General features: G+C 42.7%; 1 protein-coding gene and 1 long non-coding RNA gene across 2 annotated transcripts; both read left to right on the forward strand.

Annotated features, from left to right (window-relative positions):
• The first annotated feature begins 14,311 nt into the window (after positions 1-14,311).
• Positions 14,312-14,866, forward strand: LOC101274174 (adenosine 5'-monophosphoramidase HINT1). The gene has a single exon (XM_004267323.4). It carries the CDS (start codon positions 14,321-14,323, stop codon positions 14,699-14,701), a length of 381 nt encoding a protein of 126 aa, XP_004267371.1. The 5' UTR covers positions 14,312-14,320; the 3' UTR covers positions 14,702-14,866.
• Positions 14,867-18,914: 4,048 nt separating this feature from the next.
• Positions 18,915-24,920, forward strand: LOC125964964 (uncharacterized). Its single transcript, XR_007478321.1, has 2 exons — positions 18,915-19,240; positions 24,338-24,920. It is a non-coding gene; the product is annotated as an uncharacterized LOC125964964 (long non-coding RNA).
• Positions 24,921-25,605: the final 685 nt, after the last annotated feature.

The following is a 25,605-nucleotide window of genomic DNA, read 5'->3' on the forward strand; positions in this document are numbered from 1 at the left end:
TAAATATTATACCTACTAGATAGTATCTTAGTTATCAGTTGATGGCTAAACATGCAGAATTTGGTGGGCACACCTGCTATATTGTATTTTTCTTATACTAGTCCAAACTGTTACTGAGGATATGTAAATAGCCTCGTTGCATAAAACCAGTTATCACAGCATTTGCTCAAGTGGGCTTCTACCAGTGATGTGGTCTGGTTTCAAGGGTCCTTGAGGGGTGCTCTGCACAGCTCTGAATGGGTGGTGCACATCTTTAACTAGACCACATAAAAATTCTCTCTATTCTTGTTGAGCGCAGCTATCTCTGTGATTTGTGAGTAGGCTGCTCGATGAGTTCGAAAAAACATTTCCCTCTAGCTCCAGCTGGCAAGATGTCAAGACTGAAAAACACATTTCCTGGTTCTCTTTCTTGCCCCAGTTGGGATGAATGACCCTAATTCTCACCACCCCATTTCCTTAAGGCATTAGCAGTGACTGAATCTCTGCCCATCCCAATGAGCCTCACACAGACAATTTTAATGCACAGCGGCACCCGTAATAGAGAGAACTATGTTGTGAAACTTCAAATTTACCTTTAATTCCATCTTTGACAGAGCAAATTGCAGCCATGGGTTATACTTTGCTATGGTCACTTAACACTAGTTGGAAATTCAGGCACCCTTCAGTTTGTAAAAGTTTCCCTCTCCCATTAGCCCCAGATCAAATAGAGGCATCTCCATTTCTATCTTGATGGCTTTCAGTCCACGGAAAGGGTTCATCTTGACAAGGAGGTGGTATAGGAAGGACAGCCAGAAGCCAGTGTCCCTGAGGAACTGGGGACGTAATAGGAGAGAGGCAATGAGACAGCCAAGTGTCCTCTTACTGTACATACATTCACTGTGCACTTGTTAAGTGCTGCTGAATGAGGAAGGAGTTTCATGAAACACAAAAACACTACAAGTAATATTCACTCATTCTTAAGTGACCAAGCATCATTTATCTGCTATAAAGTTTCAGAGAAGAGAACGATAACAGCAACATCACCATTGACTACTATCTCTCTTTACTCTCACAACAAACCCATGAGGGACTATGATTCCCATTTTATAGATGAGGTAATAGGAGGCTTAGAAAGGTTGAGTAACTTGCCTAATAGTCAATAGATATTGGGTGGCAGACAAAAAATTCCAATCCAGATTTATCTGATTCCCAAGCCCTTTCTCTTTACCATTATACTCAGCTGCCTACCATTGTCCGGAGGGGTGAATCAGGAAACCTTTAGGAAGGTGAAGCTTGAATTGGCGCTTGAGGGCAGTGTATGGTTTGGATTGCCTTGGATTAAGGAAGAAGGGAAGACAGCATAATCCAAATCGCTGAGTTTGTATCCCCAGGACACAAAACACTGCTTCATATGTGGTATATGCTCAATATCTATTTAAAGAATGAATGAATGAGAAACAGTACAAATAAAGACAAGAGACGGGTCCAAGTATGGAGAGCAAGGGCTGGGAAAGGGAAACTGAGAAAGTGGAAGGGGAAAGAAGAACAAAGAGACCAGACTGGAGCACAGTATTCACTGTGGCAGGGAGCTGAGGTCATCTAAGCCAGGTGGAACTATCTGATGGGAGAAAACTGTAGTGTGAGGAGTTTGGATTTAGTCCTATGCATGTTGTAAAATTAATTCCTAAAGGGGGACCCGATAAGGTGAAAGCCATGATTTAGAAGGATTCATCTGGCTCTAGTGAGCAGGAGGGACTGGAGGTGGAGGGACCAGAGACAGTGAGACCAGCAGACGATGAACACTGGGGGACTCACTCAGGAGGACCTGGGGGCTCTGATTGGTGAGCTAGGGTAAGAGGCAAGCACAAACTTGTGTCTTAGCTAGACAAGAGACGGAGGTGTTTACAGCAAGCAGAGGACTGCAGGGAAACATACAATCTCTCTTCATCTCCAGGGCACTCTGATACTTTGAAAATATTCAGCTAAGCCTCACTGTACAAACAATTACCTTTAAAAATCTTTGGATACCAGGTCAAAGGAATTGGCTACTGGTCTAAGCAAATGGTTACATGTACTTTTTTTTTTTTTTTTTTCTTGGTACGCGGGTCTCTCACCGTTGTGGCCTCTCCCGTTGCGGAGCACAGGCTCCGGACGCGCAGGCTCAGCGGCCATGGCTTACGGGCCCAGCCGCTCCGCGGCATGTGGGATCTTCCCGGATCGGGGCACGAACGCGCATCCCCTGCATCGGCAGGCGGACTCTCAACCACTGCGCCACCAGGGAAGCGCTACATGTACTTTTAATGATCTTCATTGACTTGAGTTTTTAAGTCCTCAAATTCAAGCAGTTCTTTGGTTTAAATTAGGTGGATCCTCTTGCTAATAAGACTTAGGAACCATAGGTGGCCATTTCTACAGAAAATTCCCCAGCCAGATGGCCAGCTTGTTGAGAACAAGGATGGGGCCTTCTCCTTTCAGGAGAACCTCACAGTGGATTCAGCACTGGGTACATAGAAATGAACACTTCACAAATACAGACTGTCTTGACTTTCTAGTCACTGAGAGAGATTTGTCCTTATGGCCTATGCAGACTTGGCACTCAGCTGCTTCTGGTAAATGCTCAAAGAGCAACTGGAGCATCAAACACTTGTGTCCAACATCAGTTCTCTGACTATACATCAGTTCTCTGACTACACTTTGATCACATGCACCCACAGGGGCTGTGCCTTTAAGAAATGCACCTTAGGGTTCTTAGATATTAGTAGTATTCTCTGAACAGAAGACGTTTTGAAAGTACAGATATATAGATGTCCATCAATCATTCAACAAACATTTGCTGTGTGCCTGCTATATATTTATTTATATATATATATATATATATATACACACACACACACACATACACACACACACACACATATGCCAGGCACTGTTTATGGCGCTAAAAATATATCAGTAAACAACATGGGTAATCCTGCCTTCATGAAGGTTACCTTATAGTAGAAGGAGAAAAATGATAAGCAATAAATATAATAAAAAAGTAAATTAGTAGATTGGAAAGTGATAAGTACCATGGAGAAAAGAAAGAGTATGATGGTTGCGGGTGGTATCACAATTTTAAATAAGGTGGTCAAAGTTGGCTTCATTGAGAAGGTGATATTGATAAGCGACCTGAAAGTGATAACTGTCTGTGTTGTCCATTAGTTATAATACTTAAATTTAAAGTCTTTCTTCAAACTTAAGGTAAAAATAAAACATTAGCTTATATCTGGTATAAGGAGAATTGGGGACTGGCCTTCTTATTATGAAACTAATCAGACACATATTTTATACACTTGCATTTTAACAACAAAAGCAATTAGAAAACTTAATCTTCCAAGGGAAACTGTGTTAAAATACCATCTCCAAAATCTTTCTGTGTAACACAACTCCCCTCGTTAAAACACTGGGCCCGGGCTTTCCTGGTGGCGCAGGGGTTGGGAGTCCGCCTGCCGATGCAGGGGACACGAGTTCGTAGCCCTGGTCCGGGAAGATCCCACATGCCACGGAGCGGCTGGGCCCGTGAGCCATGGCCGCTGAGCCTGCGCGTCCGGAGCCTGTTGCTCCGCAACAGGAGAGGCCGCGATAGTGAGAGGCCCGCACACCGCGATGAAGAGTGGCCCCCGCTTGCCGCAACTAGAGAAAGCCCTGGCACAGAAACGAAGACCCAACACAGCCCAAAATAAATAAATAAAAAATAAAAATAAAAGATTCCCTTAAAAAAAAAAAAAAAAAAAAACACTGGCCCCACCTGTCAGTGGGGCTCTCTCTCAGGTACCAGTCTTCCTCTGAAGACTACAATAACAACTGCTCTCTTACCAAGATTAAAAACAGAAACCAAATTTTTGTAGGGAATAATTAGTAGCCGACAGCAAGTTTTAGCATTAATGCAGCAGCATATGAACAAATTACAAAAATTTCCTTTGCTAGAGAAACAGCAATCAGCTGTCTTACCGATCACCCAGCAGCCTTTATTTCCCACTTGGTACTATATTTATGGCTTTTATGGGGAAAAAAAGAGGTTGAGAATTATGGGTTGAATAAATTTGATATCTGTCTAACCAATGATAACAATTCACGTTTAAGTGCATATTGTTAAATTTGTAATCTCTCTTCCAGATTCTAATCTATTGTAATATGCTTCTCTTCAAGACGTTCATATTTCAAATGGCTCCCAAATCTAGAAAATTATCTTACTGGTCAGCTAGCCAAGGCGTTGACCTTGAATGAAACCGATTTAGAGGGAGCTCCCCTGGGGTACTTTCAAGAATTCTGAAACACAATGTGTCTGAGAAATTAGCAAATTCACAACATGTGTTTCTGTTACATGATTATAACTGGGTTTGTGAGTGGCGTTCAGGGCTACTAAGTGGTTCTGCTCAAAGATTCACCCCCAATACCTCCACATGCCTGCCTCCTGCCCGCATTCCTCTGCTGGTGTATAAATCTTCACTCTGACCTTGCTCAACACAGCTCAGGTCTTCCCCGATTCTGGGCTGCCAAGACCAGAGTGCGTGGCTGAAACATTTTTGAATGCTCATGTGAAAGGAACTCAACTTCTGCTTTTGGGTCATTTAGTAACAGTTGCTCTATTTCCTTTTCTTCTGTTAAGCAATTCTATTTGCACAGGAAAATATAACCAACAAGTGACTTTTCTTTTTACCAAGTAATAAAAACAATGATAATAAACTAAACTATGCCAGACATTTACATAACCTACTCCATGCTCACTGGTGACATCTGGCAATGTGTTGTGAGCCCTTTCAGAGGAGAAACAACAAAGAACTTAAAAGAACTTTACAGAGAAAAGAACGCATGGTTTAATTGTGATTTGACCTGATGAGAAACACTTCCTGCTTCAAGCAAAAAAAACTTCAGACTATTAGGCACATTATCAGACTGATGTTTGAATACCCCTGTTTATTTTCTCCATCTTTTGCCAGATGTTCAATTCCAAGACTTGGTCTAGAACCAATAAATACTTCCTGTTAAAGCACAGGCAGGAAATAGATTCTTCCACAGGAAGGCTCAACAGGAAAGCTCAAGCACTATCCCCTTGACCTATCCATTCTTGAGGCTCCATTCATGACTTTCTACATGCATTGAGCAATGCTGTATCTCACTATAACCTCAACCATCCCCCTATTGTGTAGATGAATTGACTGTGACAAGGTCAAGTGATCTGCCCAAGATCCAAGCGCAGGTGTCAGCACCAGAACTCAGGTCTCCAGACTGCAGAGGTGCTCTATTGCCCAAGGTTACACAAGTAATTAAGTACAATTATTCCCTGCTTTCCAGCTTCTAGCAACACCCAACTCCCCTACCCTCTAGTGCCTCCCTCAACACACCTAGCCTGTGCCTCACACACAATGGGAATGTCTTACTGCTATAACATGCACTTGAATACACTCTCTCTTCTATGTCATTTGGTTGAGTGCTGCCTGTCTTAGATGCAGCGGTGATATTCAAAATATTTTACAACTGGTATGGCCTAGGCACTGACCAGTCAGAAGGGATGCTGGCTTACTGCTGGATCAAGGACCCAGAGGCTACCCTCCCCCTGCAATAGGCCCCTGTAGCTGCAGGTGTGGGGGGAGGTTAGAGGAGACTCCAGGAAAGCCCTGCTTAGGGCCAGCTTCTGAAGGGAAACTTGTAAAGGATCCCGTCTTCTGTAATTTGTGCACCATGTGCACAATGCTTCCGATTTATTATTCATTCAACAAATATTAAGTAACTACAATGTGAGGAACCTTATGAGAAAAGCAAAGGCAGTCACACATGCCCCCATGTCCTACCTTATTTCCTGGTAGAATAGATAAGAAATGTATCTCAGTAGCTACAATACAAACCAGAACTTTGTCTATGTTTTAGGATAGGTCCAGGAAAATGGGTATGGCTGTTGACAAAAAAAGAAGAGATCCTTTCTGGTTGTAGATTATAGAAGGCCTTCTAGAGGGCTCATTACAGCTGTGGCTTTTAAAGGGTGGGGAGGAGTGATGATCATTTTCGTAATATATAGAAATATTAAATCACTATGTTGTGCACCAGGTACTAACACTGTAGGTCAATATACTTCAAAAACAAACAAACAAACTCATAGAAAAAGAGATCAGATCTGTGGTTACCAGAGGCAGGGGGTAGAGTGAGGGAGAACTGGATGAAGGTGGTCAAAAGGTACAAACTTCCAGTTATAAGTAGTAGGGATATAACGTACAACATGATAAATATAATTAACATATATGAAAGCTGGCAAGAGAGTAAATCCTGAGTTCTCATCACAAGGAAAAACATTTTTGCTTTATTTTGTATCTATATGACATGATGGATGTTCACTAAACTTATTGTGGCGATCATTTCATGATGTATATAAGTCAAATCATTATGCTGTACACCTTAACCTTACACTGTATGGCAAGTACATCTCAATAAAACTGGAAGGGAAAAGAAATGAATGAATGAATGAATGAATGAATGGTGCGGAGGATTTAGCGAGGAGGAGCTAAAAGGGATGAACATTCCAGACTGCGGGAAGAAGATGAACGGCACACATTCCTGAGAAATGGTAGGGTAGAGAAAGTCAGCAGTGGCTGGACTGAAAGGCGCTGGAGGGCACTGGTGGTGCCTGTGTAGGCATCTGCTCCGAGTGGTGTGGCAGACCAGGTAAGGGGGCTCAGCAAGGACCACATGCCCGGATCAAGGCTCCCTGGGGTTCAGCGCGTGCTCCCTAAGGGCCCTCTCATTTCCAAACTGGCCAGGTGCTCCCTCCACACCCCCTCCCCGTTCTGACAATACTAGAGAACAATAGGCATTTGCCAAGTGGCCTAAGGGATTACATGCCCTTGCCTGGCTCCGAGGATTCAATGTTGCCCCTGGAATCGCTGCCCAGGAACAGGATGCATTCTCTCAGCCTGCTTGGAGGCAGCCCAGCGCTGAACCTGGCTCCAGTCCAGTCCAGTGTGGGAGCCAGGAGAGAGTACGTGGCAATGGGCGGTCGGTGCTCCCTACTTCCTAGCACTGACTCAGCTGAGGCTGGAGGTGGGAAAGGGGAGGGTTGGTCAAAGGCAGATTTAAAATAGGAGTAGGCAGACAACACGGGGAGAAGTCATTTGAGAAGAATGATGGATTTCTCAGAGTCTGCTGTAGACAAAATTGGAAGAGAGTTAAAAGTTGTTTTTACCGTCTCCTATAGAATATAAGCGACCCTCATAATTTTAGTTGAATGACAAAAACTAGTTACGTGCTAATTGGAAAGAGTGTGGTCTCTGGAGTTTCCTAATCTGGTCCAAGTCCCTTCCTTGTCAGGAGAAGGGCACAATTCCTATTTACCTAGAAATGATGCATTGGCAGGGAGGGTTCGTGGATTCATGATGAAGTCTAGGAAAAGGAAAGTTAGTGAACAATAATTTGTTCTTGCCTTCTCTATCATAAGGCAAGAAAGATGGAGCTCTGTTCTCCATGACTGGTAGAGTCTTAAACAAAAATATTTGTAGAGCAAATGCAGGCTAGGATCACCAGCTATCCTTGTCTGAGGACTGTGTTCCCTGAGAACAGCCAACTCCCTCTGTTCTTATTCTACACCCACCAATCTGCCTTCTGATCTGCAATCTGGTTTCCTGAGTGGACTTGCTTTAGAGCATCCTGTATACATAACTAGCTCCCGTTTTCAAACAAAGCCTTTCTTCTATTGCATTATTTTTCACATTGGAGTCTTCAATCATATTCTTAGAGGTCCAGGAATTCTTTAGAATAATTTTTAAATTTTGTGTTTTCATTTTAAAGATAATATAAAAATTTTAACACAAGCATCACCTGGATTGCCACCTTTTCATAGAATAATGCCCATGTTCAGGCTAGATTTGCATTTCTGGCTGTTTTGATCAAGTGATCACATAAAGTCTCATGATGTAAGTACGAATACAATGTTTCTCAAAGTGGGATATATTCAAGAGTCTACAAGTTCTCAAGTTTGAGAAATATTTCCTATTTTAAATAATCTGACAAGCTGGTCTATACGTCTGTTTCTTATAAGTTGGGCTATATGAATTCATCCTTTCCAGCCTAATCACCCTGAGGGAAGGGGCCCGGTAGTTATTTGATGTGTAAGGCTGAGGATCACATCTGTGGTATCTGCACCAGTATACTGCCAGTCAGTGAAGCAACCAGCCAGATGATCTCCTCCTGAAAAGCTCTACTCTCTTCTATGTGATAGATGGATTGTAATTGGTTAATCAGACAAACCCATCTTAGATTTGAAATAGAAGACTTTCTGATCCACGGTAAATCCCTTAATCTCTGCTCTCAATTTTGTAAAATACAGGTGATACTAGCACCACCACTACTACCAACAACAGGGATCTTGTGCTAATAATTTCACACTTTCTGCCGTGCCGGGTCTGTCTGGCCCTGCTCCTGACACAGTACACTAAGGGGCTTACAATTTGCCAAGAGACCAATGAGATAGGGAGGCATGAGAAGGAATATTTTGGGAGTCATCCCTGAGGTCTGAAGACTAGCTCTGGTGGAACTGTGATAAGTGTCTTCAGGCAAATAGCACATCTCAGAGACACCTTAGAGTCTGGGTGGGGGTAGCAATAAGCCTATTTCGGAGGCAAGTAACAAAGGACTCATTGGCTCTTGTAACTGGAAGTGCAGAGATGGACCAGGCCTCAGGACCATTTCTTTCTGCCGCTCTGCCCTGCCACCCACAGTTTGACTCTCCTCATGGGCATAGGATGCCTGCCATGTGCTTCCTCATTTGGACATGCTTCTGTTCAGCATTCCAAGCAAGAATTGTAAGGTTCACCCTGATTAGAGTCCTCCTTGACATCTGTCTTCTCCAACGTTCACATCCAATCTGTCAGAAAATGGTTCTACCTTCAAATTTTATCCAACATCTAACACCTCTCACCATCTCTGCTGCTACTACCCTATTGCCAATCATCAACATTTCATCTGCATTTCTGGAGTCATCTCCTAACTGGTCCTCCCTGCTTCTGCTCCTGTCCCTCCTACCGCAGACTGAACGATACTTTAAAAATATAAGTCAGATCATGTCACTGCTCAGAATCTTCCAATTGATTCCCGTCTCACTGGAGTAAAAGCCGATGGCCTTGCAATGCCCTGTAAGGACATGATCTGACTCCCCTGTAACCTCTGACCTCAGCCTCTGCCACCTCCCTCCCTTTCGTACTCCACTCCAGGCACACTGGCCTCCTGTTTCTGTTAACAGGCCAGGTGTGCTCAGCTTCTGACCGGGGACTTTGTACTGGCTGTCCCCTCTGCTTGGGACAGTCTTCTTCTGGAGAACCACGTGGCGCACCTAAGTCATGTTGTCAGTGAGGCCTACCCAGGACACGCCTTTGAAAACTGTAATGCCTGCAGACCCTCTGCATTCACAATCCTTCTACACTGCTTGTATTTGTCTATAGCACTGCTCACCTAGTGCATTTATTGATTTGTTGACTCCCAGCTAGAATGTAAGGGATTTGTATCTATTTGTATTATTGATGTATCTCCAGACCCTAGAACAGTATTTAGTTCATAGCAGATGCTCAAAAATTTGTTGAATGAATGAATGAACAAATTGGACTGGCTTGGATACCCACTCTTCTTCTGAACTCTTAGCTGGGGAATGCCTAAGTCCTTAAAGCTAAGAGTACAACCTACCAAGGTTGGACCAAGCTGGGTGTCTCCAGAACCTGGAATTTAGATTATGCTCTAAGAAAGAATCTAGCACAAATCAACAGATAGTCAGTGAGGTTAACAGCACCTATGATGCTTATTTAACATGATTATCCTTGGGTCCCACCATAAACTTACAAATCAAAATTTTGAGAGGCAGGGGTCACAAATCTGCTTTTTTTTTTGGTGTGTTCATTTATCTCTTTTAATCAGCAGCCTGCAGCTGATTCTTTCATTAACTAAAACAGAATAGGCTGGGTAGTACGTGTAAATGCTTGGCAGGAGCAACCCAGGTGTACTGTAAGACATACCTGGAGTACGGCAAAGAAAATTGAGATATGATACATGGCATTGACCTATCAGAAAAAAGAACGTATAAACAGAAGAAGGAAGATGTAATATCGTGTCATCTGCAAATAGTGACATTTTTATTTCTTCCTTTCCAATTTGGGTTTTGTTTTGTTTTGTTTGCCTAATTGCTCTGGCTAGGACTTCCAGTACTATGTTGACTAAAAAGTGGCAAGAGTGGACACACTTGTCTTGTTCCTGATCTTAGAGGAGAAGCTTTCAGCTTTTCACCATGAAGTATGATGTTAGCTGTGGGCCTGTCATATATGGCCTTTACTATGTTGAGGTACATTCCCTCTATACCCACTATGTTGCGAGTTTTTATCATAAACGGATGTTGAAATTTGTCAAATGCTTTCCTTCAGCGGGATGATCATATGGTTTCTATCCTTCATTGTGTTAATGTGGTGTATCACATTGACTGATTTGTGGATCCCTGGAATAAATCCCCCTTTATCATAGCGTATGATCCTTTTAATGTATTATTGAATTCAGTTTGCTAATATTTTGTTGAGGATTTTTGCATCTATGTTCATCAAGTATATTGGCCGGTAATTTTCCTTTCTTGTGGCATCCTTAACACTGGTTTTGGTATCAGGGTAATGCTGGCCTCGGAAGATGAGCTTGGAAGAGTTCCTCCTCTTCTATTTTTGAAAGAATTTGAGAAGGATTGGTATTAATTCTTTGAATGCTTGGTAGAATTCACCAATGAAGCTGTCCAGTCTTGGACTTTTGTTGGTTGGGATAATTCTGATTACTCCTTACCAGTAATTGGTCTGTTCAGACTTTTTATTTCATCAAGGTTCAGTCTTAGTAGGTTGTATGTTTCTGGGAATTTACCCATTTCTTCTAGGCTGTCCAATTTGTTAGTGTATAATTGTTCATAGTAGTCTCTTATGATCCTTTGCATTTCTGTGGCACCAGTTTAACATCTCCTCTTTCATTTATGATTTTATTTATTTGAGTCCTCTCTCTTTTTTTCTTGGTGAGTCTAGCTAAAGGTTTGGCAACATTGTTTATCTTTTCAAAGAACCAGGTCTTAGTTTCATTGATCTTTTCTACTTTATTTTTTCCTTTTCTTTTTAGTCTCTTATTTATTTTCACTCTAATCTTACTTTCTTCCTACTACTAGCTTTGGGCTTCATTTGTTCTTCTTATTCTATTTCCTTGAGGTGTAAAATTAGGTTGTTTATTTGAGACTTTTATTGTTTCTTGAGGTAGGTATTTATTGCTATGAACTTCCCTCTTAGAACTATTTTTGCTGCATCCTATAAATTTTGATATGTTACATTCCTAATTTTCATCTGTCTCAGGGATTTTAAAATTATTCTTTAGATTTCTTCTTTGATCCATTTGTTGTTCAGTAGCATGTTGCTTAATCTCCACATATTTGTGAATTATCCAGTTTTCTTCATAAAATCAATTTCTAGTTTTATACCATTTTGGTCAGAAAAGATGCTTGATATGATTTCAATCCTCTTAAATTTATTGACTTATTCTGTGACCTAACATATTTTCTATCTTGAAAAATAGATAGAGAAGAATGTATATGCACATGAGAAGAATATATTCTGTTGCTTTTGGATGGAATGTTCTGTAAATATCTGTTAAGTCCATTTGGTCTAACATGTCATTTAAGACCAGTGTTGCCTTATTGATTTTTTGTCTGGATGATCTATCCATTGATTTAAGTGGGTTATTAAAGTCCCCTACTATTATTGTATTGCTATCTATTTCTCCTTTTAGATTTGTTAATATTTGCTATATATATTTAGGTTCTCCTATGCTGGTGCATAAATATTTACAAGTGTTATAAATTCTTGTTGGATTTACTCTTTTATCATTAGGTAATGCCCTTCTTTTTCTTTTAGTCTTTGTTTTAAAGTCTATTTTGTCTGATATAAGTATAGCGACTCCAGCTTTCTTTTGGTTTCCATTTGCACAGACTATTCCATCCCTTCACTTTCAGTCTGTGTGTCCTTACATCTAAAGTGAGTCTTTTGTAGACAGCATATAGGTCAGTATTTTTTTTTTTTTTTTTTTTTCGGTACGTGGGCCTCTCACTGTTGTGGCCTCTCCTGTTGCGGAGCACAGGCTCCAGAAGCACAGGCTCAGCAGCCATGGCTCACGGGCCCAGCCACTCCGCGGCACGTGGGATCCTTCCGGACCGGGGCACAAACCCGTGTTCCCTGCATCGGCAGGCAGACTCTCAACCACTGCGCCACCAGGGAAGCCCTCAGTCTTTTTTTTTTTAATCCATTCAGCCACTCTATGTCTTTTGATTGGAGAATATAGTCCAGTTATATAGATATTTAAAGTAATTACTGATAGGTATGTGCTTATTGCCATTTTGTTAATTGTTTTCTGGCTGTTTTTGTAGTCCTTATCTGTTCCCCTCTTCTCTTGCTCTCTTCCTTTGTCGTTTGATGACTTGCTTTAGTGGTATGCCTATATTCCGTTCTCTTTCTCTTTTGCGTATTTACTATAGGTTTTTGCTTTGTGGTTACCATGTGGCTTACATATAACAACTTACATCTATAACAGTATATTTTACGTTGATAACAACTTAAGTTTTCTGCCATCCCCATTTATAAGAATGCCAGTTATAGTGGATTATGGGCCACCCTACTCTTAATCAATTACATCTGCAATGAATGACTCCATTTCCAAATAAGATCACATTCCAAGGTACAAGGAGCTAGAACTTCAACATATGGATTTGGAGGGGACACAATTCAACCCATAAAACCATCCACTTCTCTCATGTGATTCTGAGATCACCAAACAACTTTCTGGTTCCCCAGGTACACAGGATTTAGCAGTGAGGGTCCTGGAGAACAAACAGGAGTCTCCTGATCACTGGAGATGAATTTCCCCATTGTGAACTGGCATTCTGTTCAAAAGACTTCAGTGAGTCTGGCTAGCATGAATCAGTCCCTGAGAACCTCATCATTCTAGTTGCATTGACAATGTGAGTTCTGGGGACTACACAACTGTGATTACCTCTCATTAGGCCTGTTTGCAGAACTGGTTGGCTTCTCTCTCTGATATTATTGTGTTCTCTCTATATCTACAAGAGGGAGCTCCATCTCAGGATTTAGAAAAACAGCTCGTGAAGCTAGGAGATATGCCTAGTGCATATCCCTTACAAGCCCTATTTCCAAGCAATCTCCACACCAAACCTAAGGTTCCAGGCCTAACATCCTCAAAAATGAAGAACATCACACTGTGTGCCCTCATTTAAAAGGGGTTAGAGGTACCTGAGTTGCAGGCAGGTATTCCCAGATATTTTGCCAAAGATGGTCCATCCTTCCCTGGCCACATCTTCTGTGAACAACAGGCATTTTGAAAAGGGGTAAACTTCTGAGAGCTAGTCCTGCAGATCAGGGTAAATACATTTATCAACCCAGGAAAATACCCATCTGTCTTTACTATGCTCTCTGGCAGGATAGCCCCCAATTCCTTTTTTATCTGGGAAGCTCCACCAAGAAGGAAGGTCTTGACTTCAACTTAAATATTCTTGCTTGCCATATCCTTTTCTGGTACCATCAAATATCTTTCAAGTGCTGTGTCCCTGGAAAGAATACAGGACTTAAATGGAGGTTCTCAGAAGCCCAGATATTGTCACAAACTAGGAAAACTGTTTTCTTATATTAGCTTAGACATTTTATCAATTAACTTCCTTGTTCTATCCGTAGAAAAGGATATAATAAAAATGGCCTTAAAATGGCTCAGTTATGGTTGCTTAACTATATAACATGAACTCTGTGGGCCATTAGCACTAACTCTAAGCTTGAGAGTTTTAGATCCAAGCCAGGTTTCTTTAAAACTCAAGCCACACATCCAAAACTTGAGTGCAAGGAGATTTCCAAACCCTGGTGGTTGACCCAGAAATTTAATCCAACAAAATTTTAATATAGTAGAAGCCCTCTTAATGAAACAATGCTTAACTAACTAACTGGATTAACCTTCACTCTCTATCCCTCTCTAACCCCCACTGATGCCAGGTGCACTGAATGCTAGGTGACTACTCTTTAAAACAGTATTTTTCAAACTGTACGTCTTCATATCAATTTACTGGGTTGAAATAAATTCACTGGGTCATGACTAACATTTTTTAAATGAAACATTACAGAACAGTTGAATTGCATCCTTAGAATCAGTTATTTATTCTAAAATGTGTTGATGTCTATTACATAAAATAATGAAATGAGTGCAAAAGAAAAAAACTCAAAGTGGACATGAAAAATGATATAAAAATGAAGTTGAGGCCGAGATGGCAGATGAGATCGCTAAGGCTCAGGCCGCTCGGCCTGGTGGCGACACGATCTTCGGGAAGATCATTCGCAAGGAAATCCCAGCCAAAATCATTTATGAGGATGACCAGTGTCTTGCTTTCCATGATGTTTCCCCTCAAGCACCAACACATTTTCTGGTGATACCCAAGAAACATATATCCCAGATTTCTGCAGCAGAAGATGACGATGAAAGTCTTCTTGGACATTTAATGATTGTTGGCAAGAAATGTGCTGCTGATCTGGGCCTGAAGAAGGGTTATCGAATGGTGGTGAATGAAGGTTCAGATGGGGGACAGTCTGTCTATCATGTTCATCTCCATGTTCTTGGAGGTCGGCAGATGAATTGGCCTCCTGGTTAAGTGTATTGTAGGGATCATTTTCCCTTCTCTATGCAGTGATCAGGTCTGCAAGTTCCAATATGCAAAACAATACTTTTTTTTGCCTGTGTATGGAGAGATTGCAGAAATAATTTAAAAAACCCATACGTAATAAAAGACATTGTTGCATGGTCTGAAAAAAAAAAATGAAGTTGAATGATTTCTGAAAAGACTCTATAAAGGCAGGTCACTAAAAAATAAATAATAAAAATTGATGTCAAATTAGTTGTGAGCTAGAAAACAGTAAAAGATGAAGAAAAAAATTGTAAAGCCTAAAAAACTCCCCACTTATAATTGTTTTACAAGTGTCTTTATGTTCTCTCTCCACTATAGAAAAACAGAGGCTGGAAATCATAAACATAATGACTCAACAGTGGGACTAGGGCTTCCCTGGTGGCACAGTGGTTAAGAATCTGCCTGCCAATTCAGGGGACATGGGTTCAAGCCCTGGCCAGGGAAGATCCCACATGCTGCAGAGCAACTAAGCCCGTGGGCCACAACTACTGAGCCTGCGCTCTAGAGTCCATGAGGCACAACTACTCAGCCTGTGCTCCAGAGCCTGTGAGCCACAACTACTGAAGCTCGTGAGCCTAGAGGCCATGTTCCACAACAAGAGAAGCCACTGCAACGAAAAGCCTGCACACCGCAATGAAGATTAGCCCCCGCTCACCGCAACTAGAGAAAGCCCACGCACAGCAGCAAGGACCCAATGCACCCAAAAATAAATAAATAAATTTATTTATTTATTAAAAAAAAAAAAAGTGGGGGCTTCCCTGGTGGCGCAGTGGTTGAGAGTCCGCCTGCCGATGTAGGGGACACGGGTTCATGCTCTGGTCCGGGAAGATCCCACATGCCACGGAGCGGCTGGGCCCATGAGCCATGGCCGCTGAGCCTGCGCATCTGGAGTCTGTGCTCCGCAACGGGAGAGGCCACAACAGTGAGAGGCCCGCGTACCGCAAAAAAAAAAAAACCAAAAAACAAAAAACAAAAAAAGTGGAACTAACGCAAGACAAAACTATGAGTAAGTTTAATCAGAGGACCCACAGTGAGCCCAACACCTAAAGACTAGGGAATGAATGTATACACTTTAAGTAAAAATAAGAAGTTTAAGGTTTAAGGTGTTTTCTAAGCCTCAATCATATCTAATAAAAGGACTTATATATTTTTAAATTTTGGCCAGTCCTTGGAATATGGTGGAATAGGACTTGACCATTATAAACTCACTGCCCCTATCAAGTAAGGAATCACAAAGCATACCCTTAATGTATCAGAGAATATAATAAGAAAACATAATTAGGGTAAAGTATGCAAAAAATAATAGTTTCACATCAGGAAGGACTACCCACTTATAAGCTAAAGATTTGTAATCGGCCCAGATAACTAGTTTTCTATGAAGCTTCTCCTGTCTCCTCCTTCTCACTGTGCTCTTGCCCCACTACAACGGGCTACTCCTTCGTGTCCCACCGGCTGCTGTAAGTATGCCTACTCATGGACGTATCAAAGCTCCTGTGATAATTCTCTATAACATCATTATTTATATATGCATGTCCATCAATGAGACCCTAACCTCCTGGAAGATAAGGACAAGGTCTTGACCGGTATTCCCAGCATCAGCACAGGGTGTGGCATTTGGAAGGTGCTTAGTAAATTTTTGTTGAATGAAAGAATAACTGTGCAAATAAATCAAGCTGTTGTGCTCATTTTCAATAAAAACAAGGTAACTCTGTTTGAAGTAAATTGCAAATTTGAAATTAAAAAAAAAAAGTGTTTTCCAACAGCATTTGCTCACTCACTTCATGTCTCTGGGTCCCATTTTGGTAGTTCTCGCAATATTTCAAAGTTTTCCATTTTTATTATATTTGTCATGGTGATCTGTGATCAGTGATTTTTGATGTTACTACTGCAAAAGACTATGATCACTGAAGGTTCAGATGATGGTTAGCATTTTTTTAGCAATAAAGCATTTTTAACTAAAAAAAAAAAAAAAAAAGTTACAGTAATACAAGCAGAACGGCACTGGTGCATCTCTAAGCCAAAAAAGAAAATCACTGGAAAGGTCAAAATTCACTAGACTGCTACAGCTTGGTTGAGATAACCATTAAGACCATTTTGCCTTGACTCTGGATTTAATATGAACCCTTCTATGATTTTCATTCCCTGCCTTGGATCTTGATCCTTCAAAGGAAGTGCCTAAATAGGCAAGACAAGTATTCTGGTCACTGAAAAGGAAATGTCTTTATACTTCAAACTAATCAGTTGATTTTCTAGCACGAATCAGAAAAGATTCACTAGTCTGAAAAAGAAGAAAAGAAAACTATTGCTTTATTCTCAGGATTTTTTTTCCCTCCATCTCTAAGTATCCAAAATATGATCATTTTTATAACCTAAATTATATAAAGTACTTTTCCTAAGTAACACAGTAATACATACTCTGAAAAGTATGGAAAGGACTAAAAAGTATAAAGCAGGAGAAAAAGAACCACTCATAATTCTACTCCAGCAGGGTATCAACTCTATACTTCGTCATGTTCACTTCCAATTGTCTTTTTTACAGTTTTCTTTATATAATTGAAATTACTATAATGATACCTTTTATGAACAAGATAATGAACAAGATAACCATCTATTAAGTTTTTTCTATTTACCCTGCCCCATGAAGAGCTTTCCTTTTTCATAACTTCAAATTTTCTAGAAAAATCTCTCTAGATAAATTTTATTAATTATTCAATCCACATGTATTGAACACAAGCTATGTGAAATGTATCAAATTGGTGTCAGAGTATACATAGAATTGACAGTATGTTTAAAGAACTTAAAAAGCAGGTTGAGGAAACAATCCACCTATATGTACACAAAGAAAACATGTCAAGCAACCCCCTGCTTAATGGATTAGGTGGCAAAATAATGGGGTGCATAAGAGGGGATACCCAGGGTAGCTGAGGAGAAAGGGGGCTCATGGCTCTGACAGATAAGACTAGATAAACTCACATGAATCATTTCATTGAATCCTCCAGTCAACCTTGTAAGTTGAGTATTATTATTATCTCCATTTCACAGTGGTGGAAACTGCAGTGTAGGGAGATTAAGTAATTTGCCTCAAAGCATAGAGCTAGTTAGTGGTGGAGCTGAGATTCAATCAAAGTCTTTCTCCAGAGCTGGACTCAGCACTGCCTTCTATAAGGTGTCCAAAAGCCCAGGGGAGTCAAAGAATAAGGGGAGACATCCAATTAAGTGTTAGCAGAAACGAAAGTATGAGCTTGTTACCTGGGGTCGGGAAGAGAGAGTAATAGGCAAGAAAGGAAAACAAATGCAATAAACATGACTATTCAATGATAGGTTTCCTAGGAGATCACCACGGGCAGGACAGGAAGGAAGACAAGGTGTCTGGACCATTCTTCAAAGATGCTCAGCACTTCGGTCCTACTGGAAGACGGCTTCCCAGGGGACCTCCTGGCTTTTTGATTTCGGACACACTGCCTCGCTTTCACCCCACCACTCGGTATAAGTTTGGGGAGAGGGGTTCCTGGAACAAAAACATTCCTCTTCATGGATGCACATTCCGGCTCACATACCTCGGTACATGCTCGCATTCACACACCTTAACCTGGAAGTTTCCCCCTCACTTCTGACAGTTTCCCACATGAGGACCACAGAAATGCAGACCTCACTCTCAGATATTGGGAGCCCCTTGGAGAGGTTGGTTGGGGAATCGGAGGAGTCACACTGAACCCCGGGCCATCAGGCTCCCGCCATTCAGACGAGCACCTGAAGCTAGGTGCGCTCTTGGCCAATGCCTTCTACAGAAAGCACCGCGCGGCCACACTCCAGCCTCACACCGCGTTCGGTCATTAGTGCAGCTGAACCGGCCTCAAGGGCTGCGGGGCTCCGCCAGCCGCCCCTCCTTCCGCGGCTTCGACGCTGACTTCCGCTCCCTTCCCCGGGCCGCGACGCCCCAGCTGTCCCCCAGGCCGCCCGGGGACGTCCGGGAAACAGGAGTTGGCGCTCCCCTCGACGTACGCAAGCGATCACCAGCCACCTCGTACGACTTCCGCGGGCCCGACCAGAATTCCGGGGACCCAGGCGGGAGGGCGTGGCCAGGAACCCTCGCCCCGAGCCCCGCCCCCCGTGGCTTGCGTTCCCTCCCCCCACCTCCGCTCCGCCTCCACCTCTCCCCACCCCTTCCGGCTCTCCCTCTTTCCCAGCGCCCACTCTCTTCCCACTCTTACTCCCTCCCTCTCCCTTCTTACCCTCCCCTCCCTCTCTCTTTGCCATGTCCCCTCCCCCTCCTTCTCTCCCCTCCTTCCTTCTTCCCTCCCCCGCGCCCTTCAGGGAACAGGGCACCCGGCGGAGCTGAAGACCCCTTCCCTCCCCAGGGAGCTAGAAGCCGTGACACTTGAGGCCCTGGCCGCGCTGGCCGCCTGTGTTTCGGCGCTTCTGGACCCGGAATCGGCAAACACTGAGCCAGTGACACCCGCCAAACGGGTTAAAGGCGAGCAAAGGTGTTTCGAGGAGGCTCTTTCGGTAAATCAAGTTTTCACGCGAATGGCTCCTCCCTTAGGGTCAGGGAAGTAAGAGGCAACATTGCAGCTCCTTAGAGAAAATGTTTGGACGCTCTCGGCCCTGAGGCATGGTGGAGAGTGGGAAAGATTTTAGGTGAAGGAGCAAAAGGCCCAGGTCAGGCCCAGCTCACCTGTCCTGGGCCTCTTCAAGGGGGTTTGAGCCCCTTGACGTCCCTGCAGGTGCCCTCCAGGCCCTCAAGGTGCTAGAACCATCGTCAGTGCCTTCCCCTGGTGATCCTCAAGGCTTCACTAGAAAACAGTATTTCAGATTGGGGGAGGGGATTACAACCCCAAATCCTAGGAATTTAGAGCCAACAGTCTGATGTGACCAAAAAGCAAAGTGGTGTGCTCAAGGGAAAAAAAAAAAAATTAGAAATACAGGAAGTTCGCCAGATCTGAAGTAAAAAGATTGACTTAAGCCCTGGCATTGCCTCAGGCTAGTTTTAGGCCTCGAATGAGTTACTGAAGCTCTTTGAGACCATTTCTAAATCTATAAAATGGAATAATAATCCCTGCCCTCAAGGTTGTTGTGAGGAGAAACTGAGGTAATGTATGTGATAATGTAAACTATAAAATTCCATACAAATGTAAGCTATTATATCTTCTGAGATTTATGGCCCAATCTAAGGAGAAAAGAAAACAGGATAGCTTAACCCCAACTTCCAGCAAGACCACAGTGAAAGCCATATTTCCCAACACTGTTTTAGCAATACCCTGGAGGAGACTCCAGGGACCTGTGGGACTGTCACAAAATTCTTGCAAAATTGTCTTTAACTGGGATACTTGTATTTCACCATCATTTTTTAAAAGCTTACCATCTGAGAAGAGGGAATGTTATGAATCAAAGATTGGGTGTCAAGATAGTGAAAATATAGTTGAGGATTAGGAAACATTCAGTTAAGCCAAATAAACCCCGTTGTTTCTTTGTTGTTTTACTACAGAATTCCTCAGAGCCTTTGGTATGTTATGCTCCAGAAAAAAAAAAAAAAAAATATTACTAATAGTTGTGCTAATGTTGATGGGATCCAAGTGTTTGCAGCTTGGCATCTTTGTCAGCCTTAAGCCTTTACCCAGAAAGACCCCCATCTTCCTGACAGTGGGCAATAACCAAAGCAGAGAGTCGTGCAGTGCAGAATCACGGGAACAGACTCTAGGGGCCACCACCTCATATAGTGAGCTCCTACCATAGTGCCCCTGAGATGGCTTTATAGGCCCGACGTGCCTGCCTCCACCCTGCAGACCCCTGACGCATTCAACAACCTTCACCCTCACTCTTCTCAGTCACCTCGCCTTTCACCCTCTTGGACCTCAGGAACCCTAATGTTTGTCAATGGTGAACAGACATGTGCCCGTTCGTGTTAGAAGGGCTTGCTGCCAGTGTCTTCTTATTTAGAGAAAACTGCCTCCAGGAAGAGAGCCCGGTTTCTCCTCTAGGCCCTTGTGCATTCCGCTCCTGTTCCCAGCCAGGCCACGGTGGATTTTTCCTCATTGAGAGGGGAGACCCCACCTAGCCATTGGCTGAGGTCACTGACCTCATGGTCACGAGAGACTTGTGGCTCCACAGATATTGTTGGTCAGGATGAGGCTAACTTGGGCATTATGTTTTACTAAAAGAAAAATAGTAAATAAATCATAATCCATATGGTTTGTGGATAAAGCAAAATCATGAGGGTTGTTCACAAATGGCTGTAGTTGAGGGAACATGCATCCAGTGAATAACTCACCTGGCATCAAGGAGTGCCCCGAGGGTATGAGGGAGGCCGGGCATGGGAGTGGGGGACTGAGACGGGTGAGAGAAAGGGGAGGGAATCCTGTGTGTCCAGCCTGAGCCAGTGGGCCTTCCCCCACAGCATCACACCTCCACACTCTTCCCTGAGCGGAGCTTCAGCTGCACTGTAACACTAATAGTGAGAAAAGCCTAACAGTTCTTGACGAGAAAACTCACTGGGGTTTTCAGCAGGAGGGCAGGAGTTTTCATGACACTGAATCCCACAGACAGAGCAGAAGGTACCTTTGGGTATTTGACTTCACGTGCTCAGAGGAGAGGGCCACGACTGTCACTCTGCAGTAATAAATTGCCAAATTAATTATCTACTAATGTCTCCTAAAAACTATCACTCTATTTCACTGTAACCTATTTATCAATAAAGACCTTCCCCCTCCCAAAAACAAGTCATTCAATAATTCGATATTTTCTCCAAGAAAATATCTCCAAACTGTCAGCAGTCTCCCGTGTGTCCTAATTATTGTGTCACTAACAGTGTTGGTTCCATTTCTTTTTTCCACAAGATGGGTCCCTCAGCATTGGCTGATCGTAGTTATCATTTTTTAATGTTCAACTCTGATGGAGTCACAAAGAGTTTCCCCAAAGCCGCACGCCATTTGAGCCAAATGCATCATCGCGAGATGAGTGTGAATTGAGTAATTCCGTCTCAGCCATTTGTGAACACCTCAGAGGAGAAAATGTCAGCAGCACATGACTGTGATTGAAATAGTTATGAATTCAAATTCAGCTATACTCCTTCTAAGGATTATAACTGCATGATGTTAACCACCTATTACCTTTACATTTCATAGTTTGTACATAGTTTAATTTTTCTACCATAATTCTTGGCCTACCAATTATGGGTAAGATAACACCAAAGGAACCAGAGATTTACTCAATAATAATAATAATTACAAAAACAATAATAGCTAACAGTTAGGGCTTCCCTGGTGGCGCAGTGGTTGAGAGTCCGCCTGCCGATGCAGGGGACACGGGTTCATGCCCCGGTCTGGGAAGATCCCACATGCCGCGGAGCGGCTGGGCCCATGAGCCATGGCCGCTGAGCCTGCGCGTCCGGAGCCTGTGCAACAGTGAGAGGGCCGCATACAGCAAAAAAAAAAAAAAAAAAAAAAAAAAGCTAACAGTTAACAAGTACTTACTATAGGCCCAGTCCTGAGTGCTTTGTGTATATTATTTAATCCAACAAAGACTCTATGAGATGGTTACTGTTATCCCCATTTTACAGACGAGAAACTGAGGTGCAGAGAGTTTTATTAAGGTTACATAGCTGGGCATCTGCCATGAGTCCATGCCCTTAAAACCGATTGCCCCTACCAGAAGCAGCAGCATCTTCATTATCATAAAAAAATATTTATTGAATACTTATGACAGGCAAGTGAACAGCTTCACATGCATTCTCTCATTTAATTCTCACACAAACCCCATAAGGAAGTGCGATTATTCCCCATTTTGTGGAAGAGAACACTGAGGATTACATAGTTGTGTGCCCAACTACTACGTGCCAGGGTAGGGACAATGATTCTGTCAGACTCTTTACCATTGTGAGAGTTGCCTGTAAGGAAAGGATTCTGATCCTGGCAAAGCAGCAGGCCCTAAATAAAGCCACTAGCATATCAGCAGGGAAATTTAAAATGCCCTGGAACACCCTCTGGAAAAATGGCAGATTCTATAGCTGGAGTAGCTGGGGCTGAAAATACAAAGAGACTGTGGGGCACAGAAAGTAAAGTACTGCTTAAAACAAAGCAAAACACAAAAAAGGATGAGGGCATGCCAAAAGGACACAAGAGCAAATCTGAAAGAGCTCCTAATGTCCAAAAGTGGAACAATTTGAGCAACAAAATAATAATATTATTAGATTATAACTCAAAGAAAAAATAAAGATCCATGAGTCCATAGTGGTATAAATAAATGATTGAATTCATTAATAAATGAGTAGAAGAGACGAACTGTCCTCACAGAAGGATTCCAAATTATAAATGTGAAAGGAATGAGGGAAATCAGAAATTACCTTTAAAGCCCCATTGCTGTAGGCAGGATCCACTGAGGAATGTGAAAAGTAGTGGGTGAAACTTTAAGGAGAAACAGGATCTTTGTATAGCCTCAACGCATGCACCCAAAGATATTAATTAATTACTGTGGTGTGTTTAACATATACCCACAAAGGTTTGCTACTCCTTCCTCCAGAGAAGGAGCTTAATTTCTTTCCCCTTGAGTGTGGGCTGGATTTAGTGACATACTGGTAACAAGGTTATGGAAAAGAAAATTAGTAACTTTATAGCGGCAAAAGCTGGCAGATACCACCTTAACTAAGTGACCAAGGTTCATATCATCTGTAATATGTCATGCTCATATCATGAGCCCCCTGATATGATGTCATGAGAAAGGCACTTTGCCTTTGGGGTCTTCTTCCCAAATATTCATAACCCCAGTCTAGTCATGAGAAAACATCAAACCCAAGCCCAAATTGAAAGACATTCTACAAAACTCCTGACCAGTGCTCTTCAAAAGTGTCAAGGTCGTGAAAGACAAGGGAAGTCTGAGAAGCTGTCACAGATTGGAGAAAATTGAGACAGGACAAGTAAATCCTACGTGGTATCCTGGATTTGATTCTAGAATAGAAAAAGTCAGATATTAGCAGGAAAACTGGTGAAATCTGAACAAAGTCTAGTTAATAGTCCCCTGTCAATGCTAGTTTCTCAGTTTTGATAAGTGTATCATGATATGTAAGGTATTAACAGTAGGGGAAGTTGGATGAAGGGCTGAAGGGACCCCTATGTGATGGCTTCAGGGAGGGGAGTGCCCAGAGGTTGAGGACTGGGTCGAGGCTGTCGATAATCCCTTGCACCTGTAGGTTGCTTTGTGACTGTTAGTGCTTCTAGATGTTCTCTCCTCAGACTGGAACAACTCACCCAGTTTCAGGATTTTCTCTATTAGCTTTTGAAAGCTTGGAGGAAGATGTGTGGAAACAGGTAGCCAGATTAGGGAGTACAGAGTAGGCATGGAGACAGCTTGGGTTGATGGCAAAAACTAAGAAAATTAGAATATAGTATGGACTTCAATTAATAATATATCATTATTGGTTCATTAATTGTAACAAATGTGCCATGCTAACAGAAGAGAGTAATAATAAGGGTAGTTGTTGGGTGGGGGTGAGGATAATATGGGAACTCTCTGTGCTATTTTCTCAATTTTTCTGGAAAATTAAAACTATTCTCAAAAAATAGAGCCTATTTAAAATGAAAACTTAAAAATTGCCCTGCCTGTGCTCCTAAGGTAAACAGAGCATGAAGATTCACCGAAGGTTCAGCAGAGCTGCCCTGCTTTGGCTCCAAGGACTTGTGACGGTGCCACAGAGAGGATGGGACAAGTGGCAGAAGAACCACAGAGATGATAGATGGACGTGGAGGAGGGGACACAATTAGTCAGAAGCAAACAGGGAAAGGAGGGCTGGTGGGAGAGTAAATGAAGGACACCCTGTGCTTCAGGGGATCTGTTTTACGTGGCTGCCCTGACCCATAATTCATCCCTCTTACCTGCTCCTCTTCCTCTTGCACCTGTTGCCTTTACTAGATACTCCGTTTGCCCCTTCAGATTCCCTCTCCACCCTTTTCCGCCCTGCTCTGTGCCCCAGGGGACTCCCCGCCTGTGGCCTCTCTGGGCCAGGTTACAGCTCCTCCCCACAGCTCTCACTGGGTTCTGGTGATCGCCTCTCCTCTCGGCCCGTCCAGCCTAGGTGTGGGTGTGCTTCCCCACAGTGGGTAATTCTGGGGTCCGGCACCATTCCTTGCTGGTTTCCTTGAAGTCAGCCCACATCTTGGTAAATCCTCCCTTTATTAAACTCTTCTCAGTTACTCAATTGAATGCATCATCTGTTTCCTGCTGAGACCACAACTGATATGTTTATTGTCTATTGTTTATCCTGCCCTTTAGAACAGAAACTCCATGAGGGCAGAGATTTTGTATGCTTCCCTCACTGCTGTGAAGAAAATATTTGTTGAGTAAATGAGTGAGTGTTCATTTTATCCTTACTGTAATTACTAAGCTGCATGTGGCTACGGAGCCCTTGAAATGCGGCTGGTGCGACTGAAAAACAATTTTAAATTTTATTTAATTCTAACAGCCACACATGGCTAGTGGCTACAGTGCTGGTCTAAGGAGACTTCCTGAGCTCAAGGCAATTGTCTGACTACTGAGGTCCACTCTGCCCCAACAGGGGTTGAACAAGAGTAACTCAAGGGCCTTGGCTGATTCCTTTGCCCGGGGTAACTGCAGCGCTGGGCTCTCCGGCGTTCTCTCTAGGCTGGCAAACTTGGGAACGTAGGTCTTGCTTTTATATATTTACATTTTTATTTCCTTGCAAACTTTCTGTTCCTTGGATAATAGAGTTATAGTGTGCTCAACAAGCCCTTGCAAACTTGCAGCTTACAAAAGAGCTCTGGCCCCTAGCCAAGGGAGTCTCCAGCTGCTGACTGACCCTGCCTGGAAAGTCAACTTGGAAGAGATGCAAATGTCCTAATCCTCTTCCAAACCACTCTAAGTAG

This window comes from Orcinus orca, chromosome 7 (assembly GCF_937001465.1).
Source record: "Orcinus orca chromosome 7, mOrcOrc1.1, whole genome shotgun sequence".
In the NCBI taxonomy this organism is placed as follows: Eukaryota; Metazoa; Chordata; class Mammalia; order Artiodactyla; family Delphinidae; genus Orcinus; species Orcinus orca.